The 18102-nt window shown below is 51.8% G+C and overlaps 1 protein-coding gene across 1 annotated transcript in view; it reads left to right on the top strand.

Moving 5' to 3' along the window:
- The window catches only part of Arhgef17 (Rho guanine nucleotide exchange factor 17), a 59060-nt gene that overhangs the window by 27485 nt on the left and 13473 nt on the right, over positions 1-18102 (top strand). The window contains exons 2-3 of the mRNA XM_036187236.1: positions 10264-10341; positions 16096-16278. Coding sequence (XP_036043129.1) covers positions 10264-10341; positions 16096-16278 — 261 coding nt within the window. The remainder of the gene's footprint in view (positions 1-10263; positions 10342-16095; positions 16279-18102) is intronic.

The raw sequence follows: 18102 nt of genomic DNA, 5'->3' as shown, positions 1-18102 counted from the left end.
ACATAAACTAACTTTTAAAATAAATAAATAAAAACAAATAGAACAGAGGTACAGCTCAGTAGCTCAGTAGTGGAGGGCTTCTTTAGTGTGTGAGAAGCCCCGGGTTGAACCCTTCCACCAAAGGGGGGTGTGGAACAGCTTTTAGGTGTCGCCTCGCTTCTGCCTGTCTGCTGTGTTCAAGAGAATAACAAAGGTCCACCTAGTCTGAAGGGCCCTGGGCCTCATCCACACATGAGAAGTGTCAGCAGCATACTGGAACATGACCCTATCAGGTGGACACTAGCTTTGACAAATGTCATCTGACACAGTGACCTGGGATAGCTGTGAGAAGAAAGTGACTCAGTCCATGTCTAGAGTAAATGCTTTGTGAGTGCTAGCCTGTCTGTTGTTATTTTCTTTTGGTTTTTCGAGACAGGGTTTCTCTGTATAGCTTTGCACCTTTCCTGGAACTCGCTTTGGAGACCAGGCTGGCCTCGAACTCACAGAGATCCGCCTGGCTCTGCCTCCTAAGTACTGGGACTAAAGGCGTGCTCCACAACCGCCTGGCTTTTTTTTTTTTTTTTTAATATTTATTAATTCATACATACAGTGTTCTGTCTGCATGTGTCCCTGCAGGCCAGGAGAGGGCACCAGATCTCATTACAGATGGTTGTGAGCCACCATGTGGTTGCTGGGATTTGAACTCCGGACCTCTGGAAGAGCAGTCTGTGCTCTTAAGTGCTGAGCCATCTCTCCAGTCCCCTGTTGTTATTTTCTATTTGTGATTATTTTGAATGTGGCTGGTTTGGGTCATTATTGGAAGACCCTTCAGTTTTCAACCTGTACCACAGAACCACGTGGGCGCTTACTCCAGACTGCTATGGGTCATGTCTCTAGACGGCCACACAAATGGGACACAATGTCACTCACAGTGATGGCTCAGAAGGTAAAGTCTTTTGCTGCCAAGCCTGAAGACCCAAGTTCAGTCCCCAGGTGAAAGGAGAGAATGGACTCCCCAAAAGTTGTCCTCTGACCTCCACACATGGGCATGTGTCCACCCACCCCCATATACAACAAATAAATAAATAAAGAACAAAACTGTTCTGTGACCTGCTGCAAACATTTGCAGAGCTCTAAGAGGGGGGTTAAGCTGGGGAGTGGTGGTGCACGCCTTTAGTCCTAGCGGAGATTAGAGGCAGAGGCAGGCATCTCTCCGAAAGTTCCAGGCCAGCCTGGTCTACAAAGCAAGTTCCAGGCCAGCCAGAGCAGTTACACAGAGAAACCCTGTGGGGTGGGGGCAGGGAAGAGTGGGATTAAATCAACACCCCAGCCTGGCACTCAGGAACCTCAGGACCATACCTGCGTTGGGTGCTGGGTACATGAGGCCCTCTGCCTCACCCTAGTAGACCCTGTCCTGAAAGAGTGCTAGTGATACACTGTCTCAGCCACTGGGCTGCTGTTCCTTCCCCGACTCCCATTTAGTTATCTGCCCCACCGGCACCCCCATTTGGGGTCCCATTAGCCACCCTTAATGAAGCAACACAGCGCTCTCTGCCTTTGGTGCTAAGTCCCACCTGTCATGAGGCAGAGGGCTCCAGAGTCTCTGTCTTCCTGCACCCATGTCCTTCTGTGTCTCTTGAGCTCCATACTGTGTTCAAGGCCTGAGTGCTTTCACCCATGCAGAGGTTACTAACTCTGCTCTGCCCAGAAGCCAGCAGGGGTGGATCCATTCTTCTGAATTCTGTCTTGCTGGTACCGGTGAGGGAGGGAGGGAGGGAGGGAGGGAGGGAGGATGGATGGATGGATGGATGGATGGATGGATGGTTGAGCTGTACCTTGCTAAGACCCTCACACTATGCGCTGCCTCCCAGCCCCTAAGAAGAAATGAGGCCAAGATCAGGTAGTTTGAGAGGGCCAGATGGGAGGAGGCACTCTGGTAGCTGAAGGTGGCTTAAAGGTCTGCAGTGACCAGGCAGCCAGCCCTCAGGCCATCTGTGAGACCTGGCTGCCCACCCTGGACATGGGCATACTCCTTCTCTCTATCCTCTCCAACCATGCCCACCTGATGAGGAAGAGGAACAAGCTGTGGGGAGGAAGTGTGGGCAAGGCAGTCCCTTGGGAAAGGAAAAGGCAGATGCGTGCAGCTGGTTCCTGGCTCTAACCTAGGGTAGAGTTTGAGATCTCTTGTGGGAGGGGTGAATGTGCTTTTCAGCACATTCCTAGGAGGTCCTGGGCTCTCAGTCCAGGGACGAGAAAAGAGCCTGTCACACTCCCTCCTAAATGAATGGTTATTCTGATCCAGGGGGGCCCAGGGCACATAGCAGACTCCACAGATTGTCCATTCACTGATGCAACACGAATTTACTAAGCACTACTGGGTGTTGGCTCTGATCCGTTGTACTGTGCCTGCTGCCCTAGGATCCTAGCCCCAAGCCTGCCCTTTCAGGGGTAGCTGAGAATAATTCATTTGTGCCAGGCATAGGCATGCATGCTTGTAATGCCACTCAGGAGGAGGCAGGAGAATCATGGGGCTTTTGTGTGCTTGTTTGCAGTCCTGGAAATTGAACAGGGCCTCATACCCAGCCAAGAGCTCTACCAATGACCTGTATTCCCAGGCTTGTTGTTTTTATTTTTCTGAGGCAGGGCTTCTTATGGCCTAGGCTAGTCTTGAACTTACTAAATAGTTGAGGATGACCTTGAACTGCTGAGCCTCCTGCCCCTACCTCCCAAGTGTTGGGATTATAGATGCACACCATCTTGCACAGGCAAAAGTTATAAGCACATTAAAAAAAGATTTTTTTAATATATATAGTGCTGGGCCTACATGCATGCCTGCACAGCAGAAGAGGGTAACACCTGCAATCTCATTACAGGTGGTTGTGAGCCACCATGTGGTGACTGGGAATTGAACTCAGGACCTCTGGAAGAACAATCAATGCTCTTATCCTCTGAGCCATCTCTCCAGCCTATCACTTTAAAAACAACAACAAAGGTTCTGGGGATTGGACCCATGACCTCACACAGGCTAGGCAATCCCTCTTGTACTAAGCTGCATCCCCGCCAGGATCATGAGTTTGAGGGTAGCCTGAGCTACATGGAAAGAAGACCCAGGTTCAAACAAACAACATCCCCAGGAAGAAAGCCCACCTGCCCCTTGCTTGGCATTGGGGAGGTTTCAACTTCAATCTTCGGTACTGGTAGCAAAAATTAGAGGAGCTAGGGAGGAACTAAGCTGGTGGAGTACTTGATGCCATGCACAAGCCCCTGGTTCCAACCCTGGGCAGGATACAAACCAGGCATGGTAGTGCATCCCTGTAATCCCAGAGTGGAGAGGTGCTTATGGAAGGATCAGAAGTTCAAGGTCAGTCTCCACTACACGGCCAGTTTAATGCCACCCTGGACTACATGAGACCTTGAGGGAGGGTGTTAAAAACTACCAGCTCCTGGGTTGGAGATATGGCTCAGCATTTAAGAGTACTTGCTTTTACAGAGGCCCCTGGTTTGGGTGCCAGAATCCAACACCCTCTTCTGGTCTCTGGGCATCAGGAAGGCACACATGCAGGCAAAACACTCACACACATAAATCAAAAATAAGTAAATCTTTAAAAAAAATCCTAATCCCAGCACTCGGGAGGCAGAGCCAGATGGGTCTGGTCTACAGAGCTAGTCCAGGACAGGCTCCAAAGCTGCAGAGAAACCCTGTCTCGAAAAATAAATAAATAAATAAATAAAATTCCTTAGCACAGGGTGTGGAGTGTGGAGCTGGAGGGCTGAGTTTGGAGAGTGGGCCTGAGGAAGCAGAACTGGATACAGGGATGCAGGGACTTCCATGCCAGATGGATGCCCACAAACTTGCACAGGCTGGCTGGAAAACAGAGGAGAGCTATTGGAGACTGGTCTGTCAACCAGCCGTGTGTCACATGTGTTCAGTGCCTTGGTTTATGAATGACATGGTCCCTTGCCTCAGGGAGCCAGCAGTCTCCAGGCAGAAAGGGGCGTCAATCTAGTCATTGTCCAAATGTATTATTGCAGACTGCCTGTGATTAGGATAAGGAAAACCAAAGAACACAGAAAAGACACACAAGACCTAACCTGAGGACCCAGGAGGGCTTCCTAGAGGAGGTGCCGTTTGTGTAGAAATTGGTCTTAAAGGAAAAGAAAAGGCATTGATTGCTAGGGGAAGGAACCGGCTTAGGTTGAGGCCCTGAGGCGTGGCAGTGGGGCACAAGGGTAAGCCTGGCTTGGGTGATGGGGGTGCAATATCCCATTGCTCAGGAAATCCAGAGAGAACGGTTGGAGAGAGGGAGTCAGCTGGCAGCTTGGTGAGTGTGGGAATCCCCAGTGTTGAAGGAGATGGAGCTAGCTGCAGGCTGTAAGGACCCCTTCCTATAGTGCCCACTGGGAGCTAGTGGCCAAGTTGTTCATCACCACACTCCAGTCCTGCTTAAGTGGGTCTGGGGTAGGGTCTGGCCTTTTCCTGGGATTTGAGGATAGAGCCTGGGAACCACATTTAAACAAACACCAGGGAGTTGGGTGGAGGGCAGATGGGGGATGGTCGAGCCCCTCCCCGGTGGGGGTCCTGGGGAGAGGCGCTGGAAGGGTTGGAGCCAGGTACAGAACCCAGGCTGAGCTGGGTGAGGTGGTGGTAGGGTTAGGGGTGACTCGATGTGGGGTGCTTTGGGTGATAGCCCCTCTATTACATCTGAATCAGTGAGGTTTCCAGAGATCCGAATTTGATTCCCGCATAGTTGCCTGCTTCTGCGGCGCTGCAGTTGTTGAACAAGGAAGTCCGCATGATTGTGAGCGGTGTTGGGTCAGGTTCCTTGGGCGTCAGGATTTGGGATCTGTATGGTAACCGCGTTTGTTAACTGCGAGTGCACTTGACTCTGACGTCCTCTGATCCACCCAGCACCCAGGCCTGTCCTACGCTAACTCTGTTCATCCATGGCTCCTGGGTGTAAATCTGTGTGCGTGCGCTCTAGATGCAGCAGTGGAGGCGTCTTTGTCCGCGGGTGTGTGTGACTTGTGTCCTGGGGCGGGGGCGGGGGGGGGGGGGGCCAGGCCCTGCAGACTCGGCTTGTTGCGGGATAAGGGGCGGCGCGCAGAGGGCGGGACTCTCCCCCTGCGACGCTGCGCGCACTCCCGGCGCGGAGCGGAGGAGGCCGCAGCGCCACCGCCGGCTGCGCTCACACCGACGCTGCTACTAACGCGGCCACCGCCACCGCGGCGGGGCTCAGGCCCCGGAGGAGCGCGGGTGGGAGGGGGCCCTCCGCCTCTGCGCAGTGCCCGCCCCGGCGGCGGCCCGGCCGCATGCTGCAGATGGTGAAGACCCTGGCCCAGTTCACCATCGCGCTGGAAGACATGCGCGATCTGGGCCCGGCCGCCGCCTCCGGGGAGTCCGCCGGGGGCGGGGGCTCTGACACCACGGAGGAGCCGGGGGAGGCCCAGGTACTGGGAGGGGGAGGGGCAGCCGGAAACCTGGGTCTTGGCCTAGGATGCCGCAGACCCAGGATCCAGGGGGATGCGTGGGCAGATGCTGGAGAGCAAGGCCTGGACTTGGATTAGACACCAGGAGCCTTCCTGCCTGCCTGCCTGCCAACCCTGGGCTTTGGGTGGGCTGACCTTAGTCTGGAGAGGTTGATGGTGAGGACCGAGCTAGTGGGGTTGCCTGGGCACCAAGGTTCAAGGCCCAGACAGTACTCTTTTGTAAAGTGGATCAGGTGAAAAAGCAGATTTGTTGCTGGGACCCCCTGGGTCCCCAGGAAAGCCAGATTTCTAGCCTCCCTCAGGTTTGAGGGGCCACAGCTGTGTGTATGTAACTAGGGGTAGCCAACATTGCTTCCCCTTTACCATCGCCGCACTAGAACCATGGGGCCTGCGATGTCATACTGTGGTGCTGTGGAAAAGGGGGTGTCCCCATTCCTGCCTCCAGCTGCCTTTCCAGAGGGGGAGGGGGAGGGTCCCAGGGATGCTGCCTTGTTTTTATATGTTTGTCTGGGCCGAGACTCTGTTCCATGCTCTGGGCACAATGGGGACTAGGGCTCTACCCTCAACCCGGTGCTGTACTGGTGTGTGTTCGTGTGTGTGTGTTTGTGTGTGTATGTGTTTGTGTGTGTGTGTCTATTGCTCCAGGTCTCTGAGCAGGAGGGCCTAGCTCGCAGCTGGATAGCTGGGCTGCATTTTTGATTTGATGCAGGGCATCTTGCCTTCATGGCTTCTCTGTGTGTGTGTCTTCACTCTTGGTACATCGGGGTCTCAGCCTTTGGATTTAATGACAAAAGAGTACCCCGCACCCTGTTCCACCTTCCCACACCTCCCTGGTCCCCATGCCAGGGCCCTGCCTGTGGTGAGGGGATCCGGAGGGAAGCGGAGCTGAAGGGCTGGCCTGCCTGGAACAGGTGGGCCTGCCGATCTGGTTGACAGCTGCATCGTGGTCGTCCCCCCACCCCCCAACACACACACACACACACACACACACACACACACACACACACACTGCTCCCGTGTCTGGACATGTGCACAGGGTGCTCCATGCAGTGACAAGGAGCTGGCCTTGTTCTCTGTGCTTTACCTGACAGCTGAATGACAGCCCGCTGTGCTTTGTAGCAGGGAGGAGGCTGCTTTGAGAGGTCATGCTGCTGCGTCAGCTCCCTCTACACCCCAGCCTCAGCCAGCAGGCCCAGCGCCAGGCCTGCCTCGCAGGAAACATCTCTGACCATGACCCAGGCTGGGGCTGGCAGGCCAGTGAGTGTGGGCAGGGGACAGTGGTGGTGAGGCCCAAAGGCCAGTCTGGCTGTCTTAGAGTTAGTGAGGTGAAATGTCTGGACACCTCCCTGTTCCCCGTCACCAAGCTTGTATGGTCCCAGGACCAAAGGGTTATTATTCCACTTCTAAAAGGAGTATGGAAGCAAGGCCACCAAGGTCACACAGATGGATGGAGCAGAGCTGGAGAACTCTGTGGCCTGAGGTTACTGGTCAGTGTAAATAGAAATGTGGGGTGCCAGGGCCCTAAGGCTCTTCATGAGGCGGCTGTAGAGGCTCTGGGCCTTGCTGTGTCTGTCACTGGCCATATGGTCTTAGGCAAGTCACGTCACTTCTCTGACTTGACTCATCTGTACAGTGGCTGACAACACGTGTCCTGGAGCTGTGTAAGGCTGAAATGAGGTTACACGTACTTGTGAGGTACTGAGGTGTTCCGGGAGCTGCCAGCACAGGAGTGGACATGGGAGAATCAGAGCTGCTTTAAGTTTTGAAAGGCCCCAGAAGCACCCAGTATAATGGCCTGCTCTGAGGTAGGGCCTAAGGCACATCTGTACAACCCAGAGTTTGCAGAGATGGAGCGACCAGCCTTCTGTGTCCCGAGGAGATGTCTGTCACTCATGTCTCACTAGAGCCTGGCATGGGAGTCCACTGCTGAGCGTGCCTCCTTGTCAGTTAGGGAACAAGACTGACTCCTCAATTCCAAGGTCAGAGGGCGCAGGACCTGAGGTGAGCTTACCATGGCCAGAAAAGTGAACAGTCAGCTGGGCATGCAGGGCTGTGGCTCTAGCATGAGGGAGGCCAAGGCATCCTGGGCTGTATACTGAACTACAGAGCAAGAACTCATCTCTCAACACAAAAACAAAACAAATACTAATAGTATTCAAAAGGTGAGTAGTGGTGAGGCCAGGCAGGCCCAGAACTTGGGTCCCTGAGCAACCAGGGACCGGACAGAGTTGTGACAAAGGTCAATCGCACTCACTGCGTCTCTACCTTAAGGGGCTCTTGTGCTGAGGACTGGAGGCATTCCCAAGCATAAGCACTCATTCTGGAATTTCCACACGAAAAATAACCTGCAGGCCTTGATGACTGGAGCCCTAGGCACAGCCCAGCCAGATGTGTGAGCCTCACCCCTGGCCTAGGGCCAGTCTAGAGGCTTGAGTGTCAGTATGGAGTTCTGCAGTGGAGTCCCTGCCAGGGCAGAGGCTGCTATGGGACGGGTGCTATGTAGGAAGGTTTCCTGGATAAGACTGGGGACAATTGAGGTTGGCATCAGGTGAGCTGTGCCTCAGGGGTCCAAGCCCAGACACATTCCCAAGCTTGCTTCTAACAAAGTCTTCCCATGAGATAGAGCTTACCTTGACAGAGGCAGGAATCAATTCCTTGGGATGTGGGTGCAGATGCTGAACAACCCCTGGGGAACTCCTAGGTTCTCTGTAAGCATCAGTGACTGGGTCCCCCTCCCTCACGCCCCCATTCTGAAAATGAGGAGACTAGGCTGGACTTGTAGCTCAGTTGGTGCAGTGCTTGCCTAGCACACGTACAAAGCCCTGGGTTGCTCTCCAGCTGTGCCATAATCCAGATGTGGTAGCACATCCCTGTAACCCCAGCACTAGGAGAGTGGATGTAGGAGGAATTCAAGGTTATCCTGGTCTATGTAAGACCCTGTCTCAAAAAAGAAAGAAGCCGAGCGGTGGTGGCATACACCTGTAATCCCAGCACTCGGGAGGCAGAGGCAGGTGGATCTCTGTGTGTTCAAGGCCAGCCTGGTCTACAGAGCTAGTCCAGGACAGCCTCCAAAGCTACAGAGAAACCCTGTCTCGAAAAACCAAAAAAAAAAAAAAAAAAAAAGGTTGGTGGGACGGTTCGAAGGGTAAGCGTGAGCACCTGTTTGCAATCCCAGACTGGTAAAAGCCAGACACAGCAATGTGCATGTGTAACCCCAGCAGTGTGCATGTGTAACCCTAGCAGTGTGTCTGTGTAACCCCAGCAGTGTGTGTCTGTAACCCCAGCAGTGTGCATGTGTAACCCCAGCAGTGTGTCTGTGTAACCCCAGCAGTGTGCATGTGTAACCCCAGCAGTGTGTGTCTGTGTAACCCCAGCAGTGTGCATCTGTAACCCCAGCAGTGTGTCTGTGTAACCCCAGCGGTGTGCATCTGTAACCCCAGCAGTGTGTCTGTAACCCCAGCAGTGTGCATCTGTAACCCCAGCAGTGTGCATCTGTAACCCCAGCAGTGTGCATCTGTAACCCCAGCAGTGTGTGTCTGTAACCCCGGCAGTGTGCCTGTAACCCCAGCAATGTGTCTGTAACCCCAGCAGTGTGTGTCTGTAACTCCAGCAGTGTGCATGTGTAACCCTAGTAGTGTGCATGTGTAACCCCAGCAGTGTGCATCTGTAATACCTGCAGTGTGCATCTGTTAACCCCAGCAGTGTGCATCTGCAACTCCTGCAGTGTGCATGTGTAACCCCTGCAGTGTGCATGTGTAACCCCTGCAGTGTGCACCTGTTAACCCCAGCAGTGTGCACCTGTTAACCCCAGCAGTGTGCATGTGTAACCCCAGCAGTGTGCATCTGTAACTCCTGTAGTGTGCATCTGTAAACCCTGCAGTGTGCATCTGTAACCCCAGCAGTGTGCATCTGTATCCCCAGCAGTGTGCATGTGTTAACCCCAGCAGTGTGCATCTTTAACCCCAGCAGTGTGCATCTGTAACCCCAGCAGTGTGCATCTGTATCCCCAGCAGTGTGCATGTGTAACCCTGCAGTGTGCATCTGTAACCCCAGTGCTGGAGAGCAGAGATGGGCTGAACTGGTGAGCTCCAGGCTCAGGGAGAGATTCTGTGTCAAAATGTAAATAAGTAAATTGATTGATTAATTAATTAATTAATTAATGTGGTAAGCAATAGAGGGAGACATCTGACACTGGCCTCTTGTGTGCACACATGCATGCATGGGTGATCAAACCTGCACATGTGTGCACACAGATCCCCCGCCATACACACATACACACGCAAAGAAAATAGAGAAGAGGTGGAGAAACTGTGTACCACACAGGTGGTCAAGAGGGCTGGGAAAATGAAGTGCCCAGGGCTGGTGCAAGGGAGGATCCAGCCTTGTGAGAACCCTGGGCTGCAGTGTCTTCTTCTAGCAGGAAGTGACAGTGTCTACTGATGCTGTGACACACAGCCAGGTCAAACATGTCCTCATACAGCAAGCTGGAGCTTGACGTTTTCAGTCAGTCCCTAGAGTGGGTGTAGCCGCAGGCATCTTCCTTTATAAATAGGAGGGTTTTTGTTGTTGGTCTTTTGTCTTTGTCCTGGACCTGTTGGGGTGGGAGAACAGGGATCCACTTGGGAGTGTTCCCAGCAGAGAATGCCCGAGCGGAGGCCCGGCAGGATCCTTTGGGAAACTCTCTGGGAGCGAGAAGCAGGCAGGGAAAGGATCAGATGGACTCTGAAGTGTGCAGATGAGCTTGTGTGTAGCTAAGGGGAACAAAGGACCACTCACCTTCTACTCCTGTCCCCACAGGACATGCGGAAGCACGTGACCATGACCCTGCTGGACACAGAGCAATCGTATGTGGAGTCACTGCGCACCCTAATGCAGGTGAGGCCCATGGCCTGAGAGCGACATTCCAAGTGTGGGCAGCAGGCATGTGAGATCACCCATGTGGACGGGGACTGAGACCAAAGAGCTGTGTCTCTGCCTTATACCACCCACATGTGGAGAACCCTGATGTGGCTGCCCCAAAGGAAGAGTTCCCCCCTGCAGGGTAGGTGAGAATAGAGGGCCCCAGACAGCACAGGAGTCTCCACCTCATTGTTTTCATGTTCCCTCAGCAGCTCTGGACCCCAGTTCTGATCCTTGATGGTGCCTTTTCTGTGATCAGAGTTAAATACTGAATGTCTACTGTGGGCACGCCATGGTCCAGATACACAAAGCCCAAGGACGAGGGAAGAAAGAATCCTGCTGAGTATATAGGACACTCTAGAGCAATAGTTCTCAACCTGAGGGTCTCGACCCCTTTGGGGTTGCATATCTGATATCCTGCATATCAAATATTTGCATTAAGATTTGTAACAATAGCAAAATTATAGTTATGAAATAACAAGGAAAATAATTTTATGATTGGGGGTCAGCACAGCATGAATTAAGGGCAGCATTAGGAAAGTTGAGAACCACTGCTCTAGAGGCATGGAAGATACTGGACCAGTGTGCCATCAGGGAAGGCTCCCTAGGTCTTGGGTGATGTTGCAGGAGCCAGCAGGGGTCTTTCCATGGGGTCTTTGAACTCCAGAAGGATTTGGACCACAGTGGGGTTCCTGGAGATTCATCAGAGGGTTTTGAGCCAGGTGTGTGTTTTGAGAAGTCTGTGTGACTGCTGGAAAGATAAGTGGCAGGAGAGGAGGCCACGCCAAGGACACAGAGTTCCAGGAAGGGCACCAACTGTAAGGGGGGGGGGACACTTAGGTGAGCTGCTCAGGTCAGGTGGGTTCCAGGGACTGGGGGGGGGGCATGAGGTGGGAAGTCAGGCTCTGCCTGGGCCCCGGTCTGGGAGAGGTGGAGAACAGAGGAGGGATGGGTGTATCTATGGCAGGTTGGTAAACTGAGGCTCAGCTCTGTGTACTGCAGTACTGCAGAGGCCCAGAACCTGGGTGTGTGCTAAAATGGAGCCCACAAGCACAATTGAAGATGAGCTGGCTCAAGCCACCATAGCTCAGGGGGAAGTAGAGCCCAGGAAATATCTAGAACCAATCAGCCTTCCTTCTTCCCTCCCTCTACTGGGTCCACAGATCTGTATAGATCTGTAGACTAAACACTACAGGGCAGTGCAGGGCAGGGCTGCCATTCAGCAGTGAGCCCGAGGGACAGGAATCTGTTCCCTGGAGCTCATGGGCTGCTCAGGAGAGTTAGCAGTCACCAGCCAGAGAAATCACATCTGATGACAGGTGGTGATACAGAATTCAAGGGTGTGTATACATGTATGAGTAGTCCTCCACTTGAAAGGGAGGGTGATTCCAACCCACACTGCAACACTGGTGAACCTCAAGGACACTGCGCTAATGAAACAAGCCACTCACCTAACAACCGGTGCTGGATGGTGTGCATTCCAGGGTGCTTGGAGTAGTCAGGCTTTCGGGGATAGAAAGTGGAATGGTGGGTGGTAGCAGTGTCCAAGGGAGGCTGGGGCTGGGGAAGGGGATATGGGGTGTTAGTGTCCAGTGGCCCAGAGCTTCCAGCTGGGAGAGGAAGTTGGTGTTTACACAACAGAGTGAAATGTGTGTATACTAATCTGTGCATTCAAAACTGATTAAAGTGGGGCCATCTGAAAAGAGTGTGTATCTAGCATGCTAGAAGCCCTGGGTTTGATTCTCCAGCACTGCATAAACCAGGTGTGGTGGTTCATACCTGTGATGCCAGCACTCAGGAGGCAGAGGCAAGAAAATCAAAAATACAAGGTCATCTTTGACTAATGGATAGTTCAGGGGTAACCAAGAATTCATGAGAAACTATTTAAAAAAAACAAATGACAGAAAGTGGTTAAAGTGACCAATTTTATCTTTTGTCTGTTTCACCACAAAAAAATACATTGCCTCTGTTTTTATAAAAATGTCCATAGATATAAGAGCATAGAATGAATCCTTCCCTGTGTGGGCTCGGGGAAGGTGGCTCTGGGTTTGGTGTGTCCAGCAGAGACTTGAAGGGGGGGGTAGGATTTCAACAGAGAGCCATTGAGGGGAACAGGCCGAGCACACAACACAAGCAAAGACCAGGACAGTGGAGGAACCTGGAGCAGAGAGGAGACCGGAAGTGCCGGTGTGGCTGCCGAGGAGAAGCGCAGGAGGCCAGGCAAGGGCACAAGAAAACCTGAGGAGGGGTTCCCCAGATGTCAGACAGGAAGAGTAGCCACCGCAAGGGCCATGGCCACCCCCTAGTTAAGAGTTAGTGGCTGGGCAATGGTGGCACACGCCTGTAATCCCAGCACTTGGGAGGCAGAGCCAGGTGGATCTCTGTGAGTTCGAGGCCAGCCTGGGCTACAGACCTAATCCAGGACAGGCTCCAAAGCTACAGAGAAACCCTGTCTCCAAAAACAAAACAAACAAACAAACAACAACAACAAAAAAAAAAACAGAAAAAAAAGAAAAAGAAAAGAAAAGAAAAAGAGTTAGTGGCTGTATGGATAGACAGCCCTGGCTTTGAGTCACTTGTCTCCTTCTGGGTGACAGGAGTTGTGAGTTGTGGGTCACTTCACTTCTCTAGGCCTTGGTTTCACCTGTAAAGAGAAGTTGTTCATGTGTCCTCTCAGAGTGAAGATAAAAAGATGGTGTCTCTTCTCGTGCCTGTGGGCAGAGAGGAGAGCGGGGGAACACAGAGCAGGCAGGCCTGGCGTCTGAGTCTGCTGGGCCCTGTGAGGCAAGCAGAGCTGGAGGTGAAGACACCAAACTCAGATTTCTGGGTGGGAGGGGAGAGGGAGAGGTGAACAGGAGATTATCACTTGAACCCAAGGCGTGGGGGTGCCGTAGCCTGGGAGTATGAATGGAAGACGGGTCCCTCCAGGCTTCTGGAGCGTGACTCCACTGCTCAAACTTGGCTACACTTCTTGGTCGGCTGTGTAAGCTGGAACAGATCGTGGGTGCAGTTGTGCCTCATCTGTCCTGGCTGTAGGGTAGAGATTATAATAGCCCTTGTCCCAATGCATATCTCAGGAGAGATGCACGTAGCATCCCACATATTGCCTACATGTGTATTGGCGTGTGTGTGTGTGTGTGTGTGTGTGTGTGTGTGTGTGTGTGTGTGTGTGTGTGTGTGTGTCTGTGTCTGTGTCTGTGTGTCTGTGTGTGTCTGTGTCTGTGTGTGTGTGCAATTGCTTCAACCTTTGTAAGCCTTGTGAGGTAGAAATTATGAGCTGCTTTGAGCGAGGAACCGAAGACTTAGAAGTTCAGAAACAGATGCTGAAACAGATGGGCACTAGCTCCGTGACCACTGCTGCCCAAAGTGGGTTGGTCGGATCCTGCAAGAGTAGAGTTTAAATAAAAGTGTTAAGACCGCATGTGGTGGCACCTGCCTGTCATCTTTGTATTTTGGAGGTAGAGGCAGAGTGGGGAGTTTAGGACTAGGCTGGACTGCAAAGCAAGACCCTGTCTCCAAAACAGAAAACAGTGCGAAATGAGCCAGGTGTGGTGGTGTGTGCCCGTGACCTCAGCACTTGAGTGGGAGACAAGAGGATCAGGTGTTCAGGACCAGGCTTGACTACTTAGTCAGTTCAGAGTAAAAACAAAATAACAGGAAGGAATCACATACCAGCAGCTGGGAGGTGGGGTTTGAACCCCGGCCCTAAGTCCATATCCTTTCCTGGTCACCCCATCCTTGAGTCCTGTCTTGGGCCCCAATATTTTTAGCTAAGAAGCAGCGTTTTCCTGAGCAATTTTCCTCCCCTTGGCCCCTAGCACCCCTCCCTACTCTTCTGTCTCCAGAGTCCTTACTCTCTTCTGGCATACTGTATAATAGCTCATTTCTTCCTTCCTTCCTTCCTTCCTTCCTTCCTTCCTTCCTTCCTTCCTTCCTTCCTTCCTTCCTTCCTACCTACCTACCCGGTAGCCTAGGCTGGCCTCGAATTCACAGAGATCCGCCTGGCTCTGCCTCCCGAGTGCTGGGACTAAAGGCGTGTGCCACCACCGCCCAGCATTTGTTTCTTACACTAGGTGGCTGCCCTCTGCTCAGTCCAGCACAGGGGTGGGCCTTTGTGGCTCCCAGGCTTTGGGCTGATACACTTTGAGGGGAAGTGGGTGTTAGCAGGGGTTGTATTGATTTTCAGGCTTTTATCTGCTATTCTTTGCTCCCACTGTGTCCCTGATCCTTTGCAGGGTGACCCAGAGGTGAATGGAGTCACTCTGCTCTGTAACCAGGCAAGGTGCTGGCTGGCACTGGCCAGAGAGCCCTGACAGGGACAACAGTTGCTAGCTACTCAGTCACCCTGAGCCTTTTCAAACTCTTCACCCAGCCAAGAGTGAACAGCCAGTTCTGTACAGCTTGACTTTTTCAAGTTTGTTTTACAAAACAAGTCAGATTTTTTAAATGTTTAATATAAATGTTATTTTATGAATGTAGTATCACATATGCCTTTTCAAGAACCGCCCTCATCTTTTTTGGATTGCAGTTGCAGCATGGGCCAGTAGAGGGCGATCTCTCCATAAGCATGCCAGCAGAGAGGCAGGCTGTCCATGCTTAGGAAACACACCGAATGCAGATTGGTGGTAAAAGCAGGAATTTTAGTCAAGACTGCCCCGGAGATTCAAAAACTTTTAAACTAGTATTCAGTACAGGCCTCCAGTAACTCCAGAGTTGACTTCCAGTGCCCTGCCTGTCATCACTTTTAACACCCGAGTTCCAACATGGAATTGATCCTGAGAGGAAAGGCCTTCACATTTCAATGAATCCAGAGTTCCTCGTATAATTTGTAGTATATCATAATTTAATTGTCATCAGGGTTTTGTTTTGTTTTTTCTCTTAACGGCAACTAAAAAATATACAGCAACCAGACAGTGGTGGTGCATGCCTTTAATCCCAGCACTCAGGAGGCAGAGCCAGGCGGATCTCTGTGAGTTCGAGGCCAGCCTGGGCTACAGAGTGAGTTCCAGGAAAGGTGCAAAGCTACACAGAGAAACCCTGTCTCGGAAAACCAGTGTGTGTGTGTGTCTTAGGTTTGGTGAAATGTGGTTTTGTTTTCCACATTCCTTTCATTTACGTGTTTCTTCTGATTAGATGTAAGTTTTGTCATGTCTTTTCATTGACTCTTTCGTTGATGTTGAGACAAGATTTTTCTGTGTATCTCTGGCTGTCCTGGAACTCACTCTGTATAGATCAGACTGGCCTTGAACTCACAGAGATCCCCCTGCCTCTGCCTCCTGAGTGATGGGATTAAAAGTGTGCACCACCACCTCCCGGCTAGTGGCTATTTTTTGAAATAAGGTCTCACCGTGTAGCCCAGGCTGGCCTTAAACTTACGGTGATCCACCTGTCTCAGCCTCCACCACACTCATCTTTTGGGTCTTTCTTGTTCACTGCTGTCCTTTAGATCTTAAAACAGTGCCTGGCGTGTGGTAATGACTCAGTAAGATATTTATTGAGTGACTGGGTGTGTGTGAGGGGGTGTCCTGGAAAGTGTCCCACCCTCCCCAGTCTTCTTACTTCCTTCCCCCCAAGCTCTTTTCATGCATCCTTTCATGCATTCTTTCCCTGTGCCTCCCTCTCCTCCGACTAAGCCCTGAGCTAGACAGGGGCACCAGCTTGGGGGTCAGAGTGCAGGTGAGGTGGGGTGCCACCTCTGAGGAAGATGCACTGACCCCGTGGGTCCTCCAGGGCTACATGCAGCCACTGAAGCAGCCGGAGAATTCCTTGCTGTGTGACCCGTCGCTGGTGGACGAGATCTTCGACCAGATCCCTGAACTCCTGGAACACCACGAACAGTTCCTGGAGCAGGTCCGGCACTGTGTGCAGACGTGGCATGCCCAGCAGAAGGTGGGGGCCCTGCTCGTCCAGTCGGTGAGTGTCCTGCTGTGTGGACTCTAGCCGTACACCTTGACCCAGTCGCTGGCCTTGCTGCTGACCCAGACCTCATGTTCATATGCTTGACATGGATGCTCACCTCATTCTGGCTGGCTGTTTCATGATCTGGTTTATACCCACTGGCACCCTTTACATCTGGGCATTATCCTACACCGTATATGCACCAGAGGCCCTGGCCCTTGCTTGTAATCTGCCACATGCTCCTTGCCCCAGGAGCCCAGTCATCCAAGAGCTCTTCAAGGTCCTTCAGTGGTGGCTCGGAATTTCAAAAGAACCACAAAAGCAAAGTTAACAAAAAAAATCATTAAACTCCTGTAAATGTAACGTGATATTTCTTCTTAAAATTGGCACTTATTTATGTAACTTTAATTATATTTGAAAAACTTTTAAGGTACTTTTTTGTTTTTGTTTTTGTTTTGTTTTGTTTTTGGAGACAGGGTTTCTCTGTGTAGTCCTGGCTGTCCTGGAACTTGCTCTATAGACCAGGCTGGCCTCGAACTCACAGAGATCCACCTGCCTCTGCCTCCCAAGTGCTGGGATTAAAGGCGTGCACCACCACAGCCGGCAAGAATTCTTGATGATGACTGATATAACCGAATTCAAATAAATGGTTACTTAGAGCCACATAATTGTAAAAGCAAAACTGGAGATAATCCTTCCAGAAAACTTTATAAGCCAAACCAAGAAATAGTCTACATAGCAAGTTTAAAACCAATCAGAGCTACATTGTGAGACCCTGTCTTTAAAAAATAAATTAACTAAATAGATAAATAAATAACCCAGAGCTGGAGAGATGGCTCAGAGGTTAGGAGCACTGGCTGTTCTTCTAGAGGTTCGGAATTCAATTCCCAGCATCCACATGGTGGCTCACAACCATCTGTAATGAGATCTCATGCCTTCTTCTGGCCTGCAGGCAGAACACTATATACATAATCTACTTTGGGATGTGAGCATGTTTAAATGTGCTCATTATGCGGTAGAGTGTAGCCTTCGACCTAAACAGGTCTGAGTTTGTCCTTGCTGCTTTGGAAACTGATGCCCCCAGATGGGATTAAGTGCTGTTGCCTCCACCTCAGTGTCATTAAGCTCAAGCTCTGCTGGACCTGGATGCTGACTGTGGGCTGACGGGAGGCTCAGCCCAGGACGGGCTCTCCCTCATTCACTCAGGCTCAGCCCTGTCCTGTCCAGAGACAGGGACCGTTGGCACCTTAGAGAATCAGGGACTCTAAGATCTGTATCTTAGCCTGTCCTTGGTGCAATTGGGACAGGAACTCACCTGCAGGCAAGTCCCCTGACCTAGCAGCCAACCAGCAGGATTAGCCATCAGCATGTACCCTGCCCAGAGCCAGGCTTTACTGTGCCAGATGAGAGAGCCCCTAAGTCAGGCAGCAAGTGCATCCCATAAGAGCAGGCTGCAGCTCAGTGCCCAGAGGGGTTGACTGGGCTGGGAAGGGTGTTCCTGGTGGAGGAACTATACAAGCAGAGTCCCATGGCTAGAATGGGTCTGGTTATTCCCACCACAAGAAGCATCTGAGGCCTGCCTGGCTGATTTGATGGGGCTAGAGACCTGGTGATAGACTGTCCAGAAGTGAACAAACCAGGTCTGGATTCAGCACATACCCAGGCACATGTCCATGTGCTTATACACAAACACACAGAAGATATATATGTGCACACACATGTCTGTTCATTCAGTCATGTGTCATACCTGCAACATGTAACCGTTTAGACAAAGACAGAAAAGTTGGATGGGTAGAAGCTAGGACAGGGTGCAGTGGGTGAGGGACACCTGAGCTTGCC

Source organism: Onychomys torridus, chromosome 1 (genome assembly GCF_903995425.1).
Source record: "Onychomys torridus chromosome 1, mOncTor1.1, whole genome shotgun sequence".
In the NCBI taxonomy this organism is placed as follows: Eukaryota; Metazoa; Chordata; class Mammalia; order Rodentia; family Cricetidae; genus Onychomys; species Onychomys torridus.
Note: the sequence above shows the minus strand (reverse complement) of the source record. Positions and strands in the feature narration are given on the sequence as shown.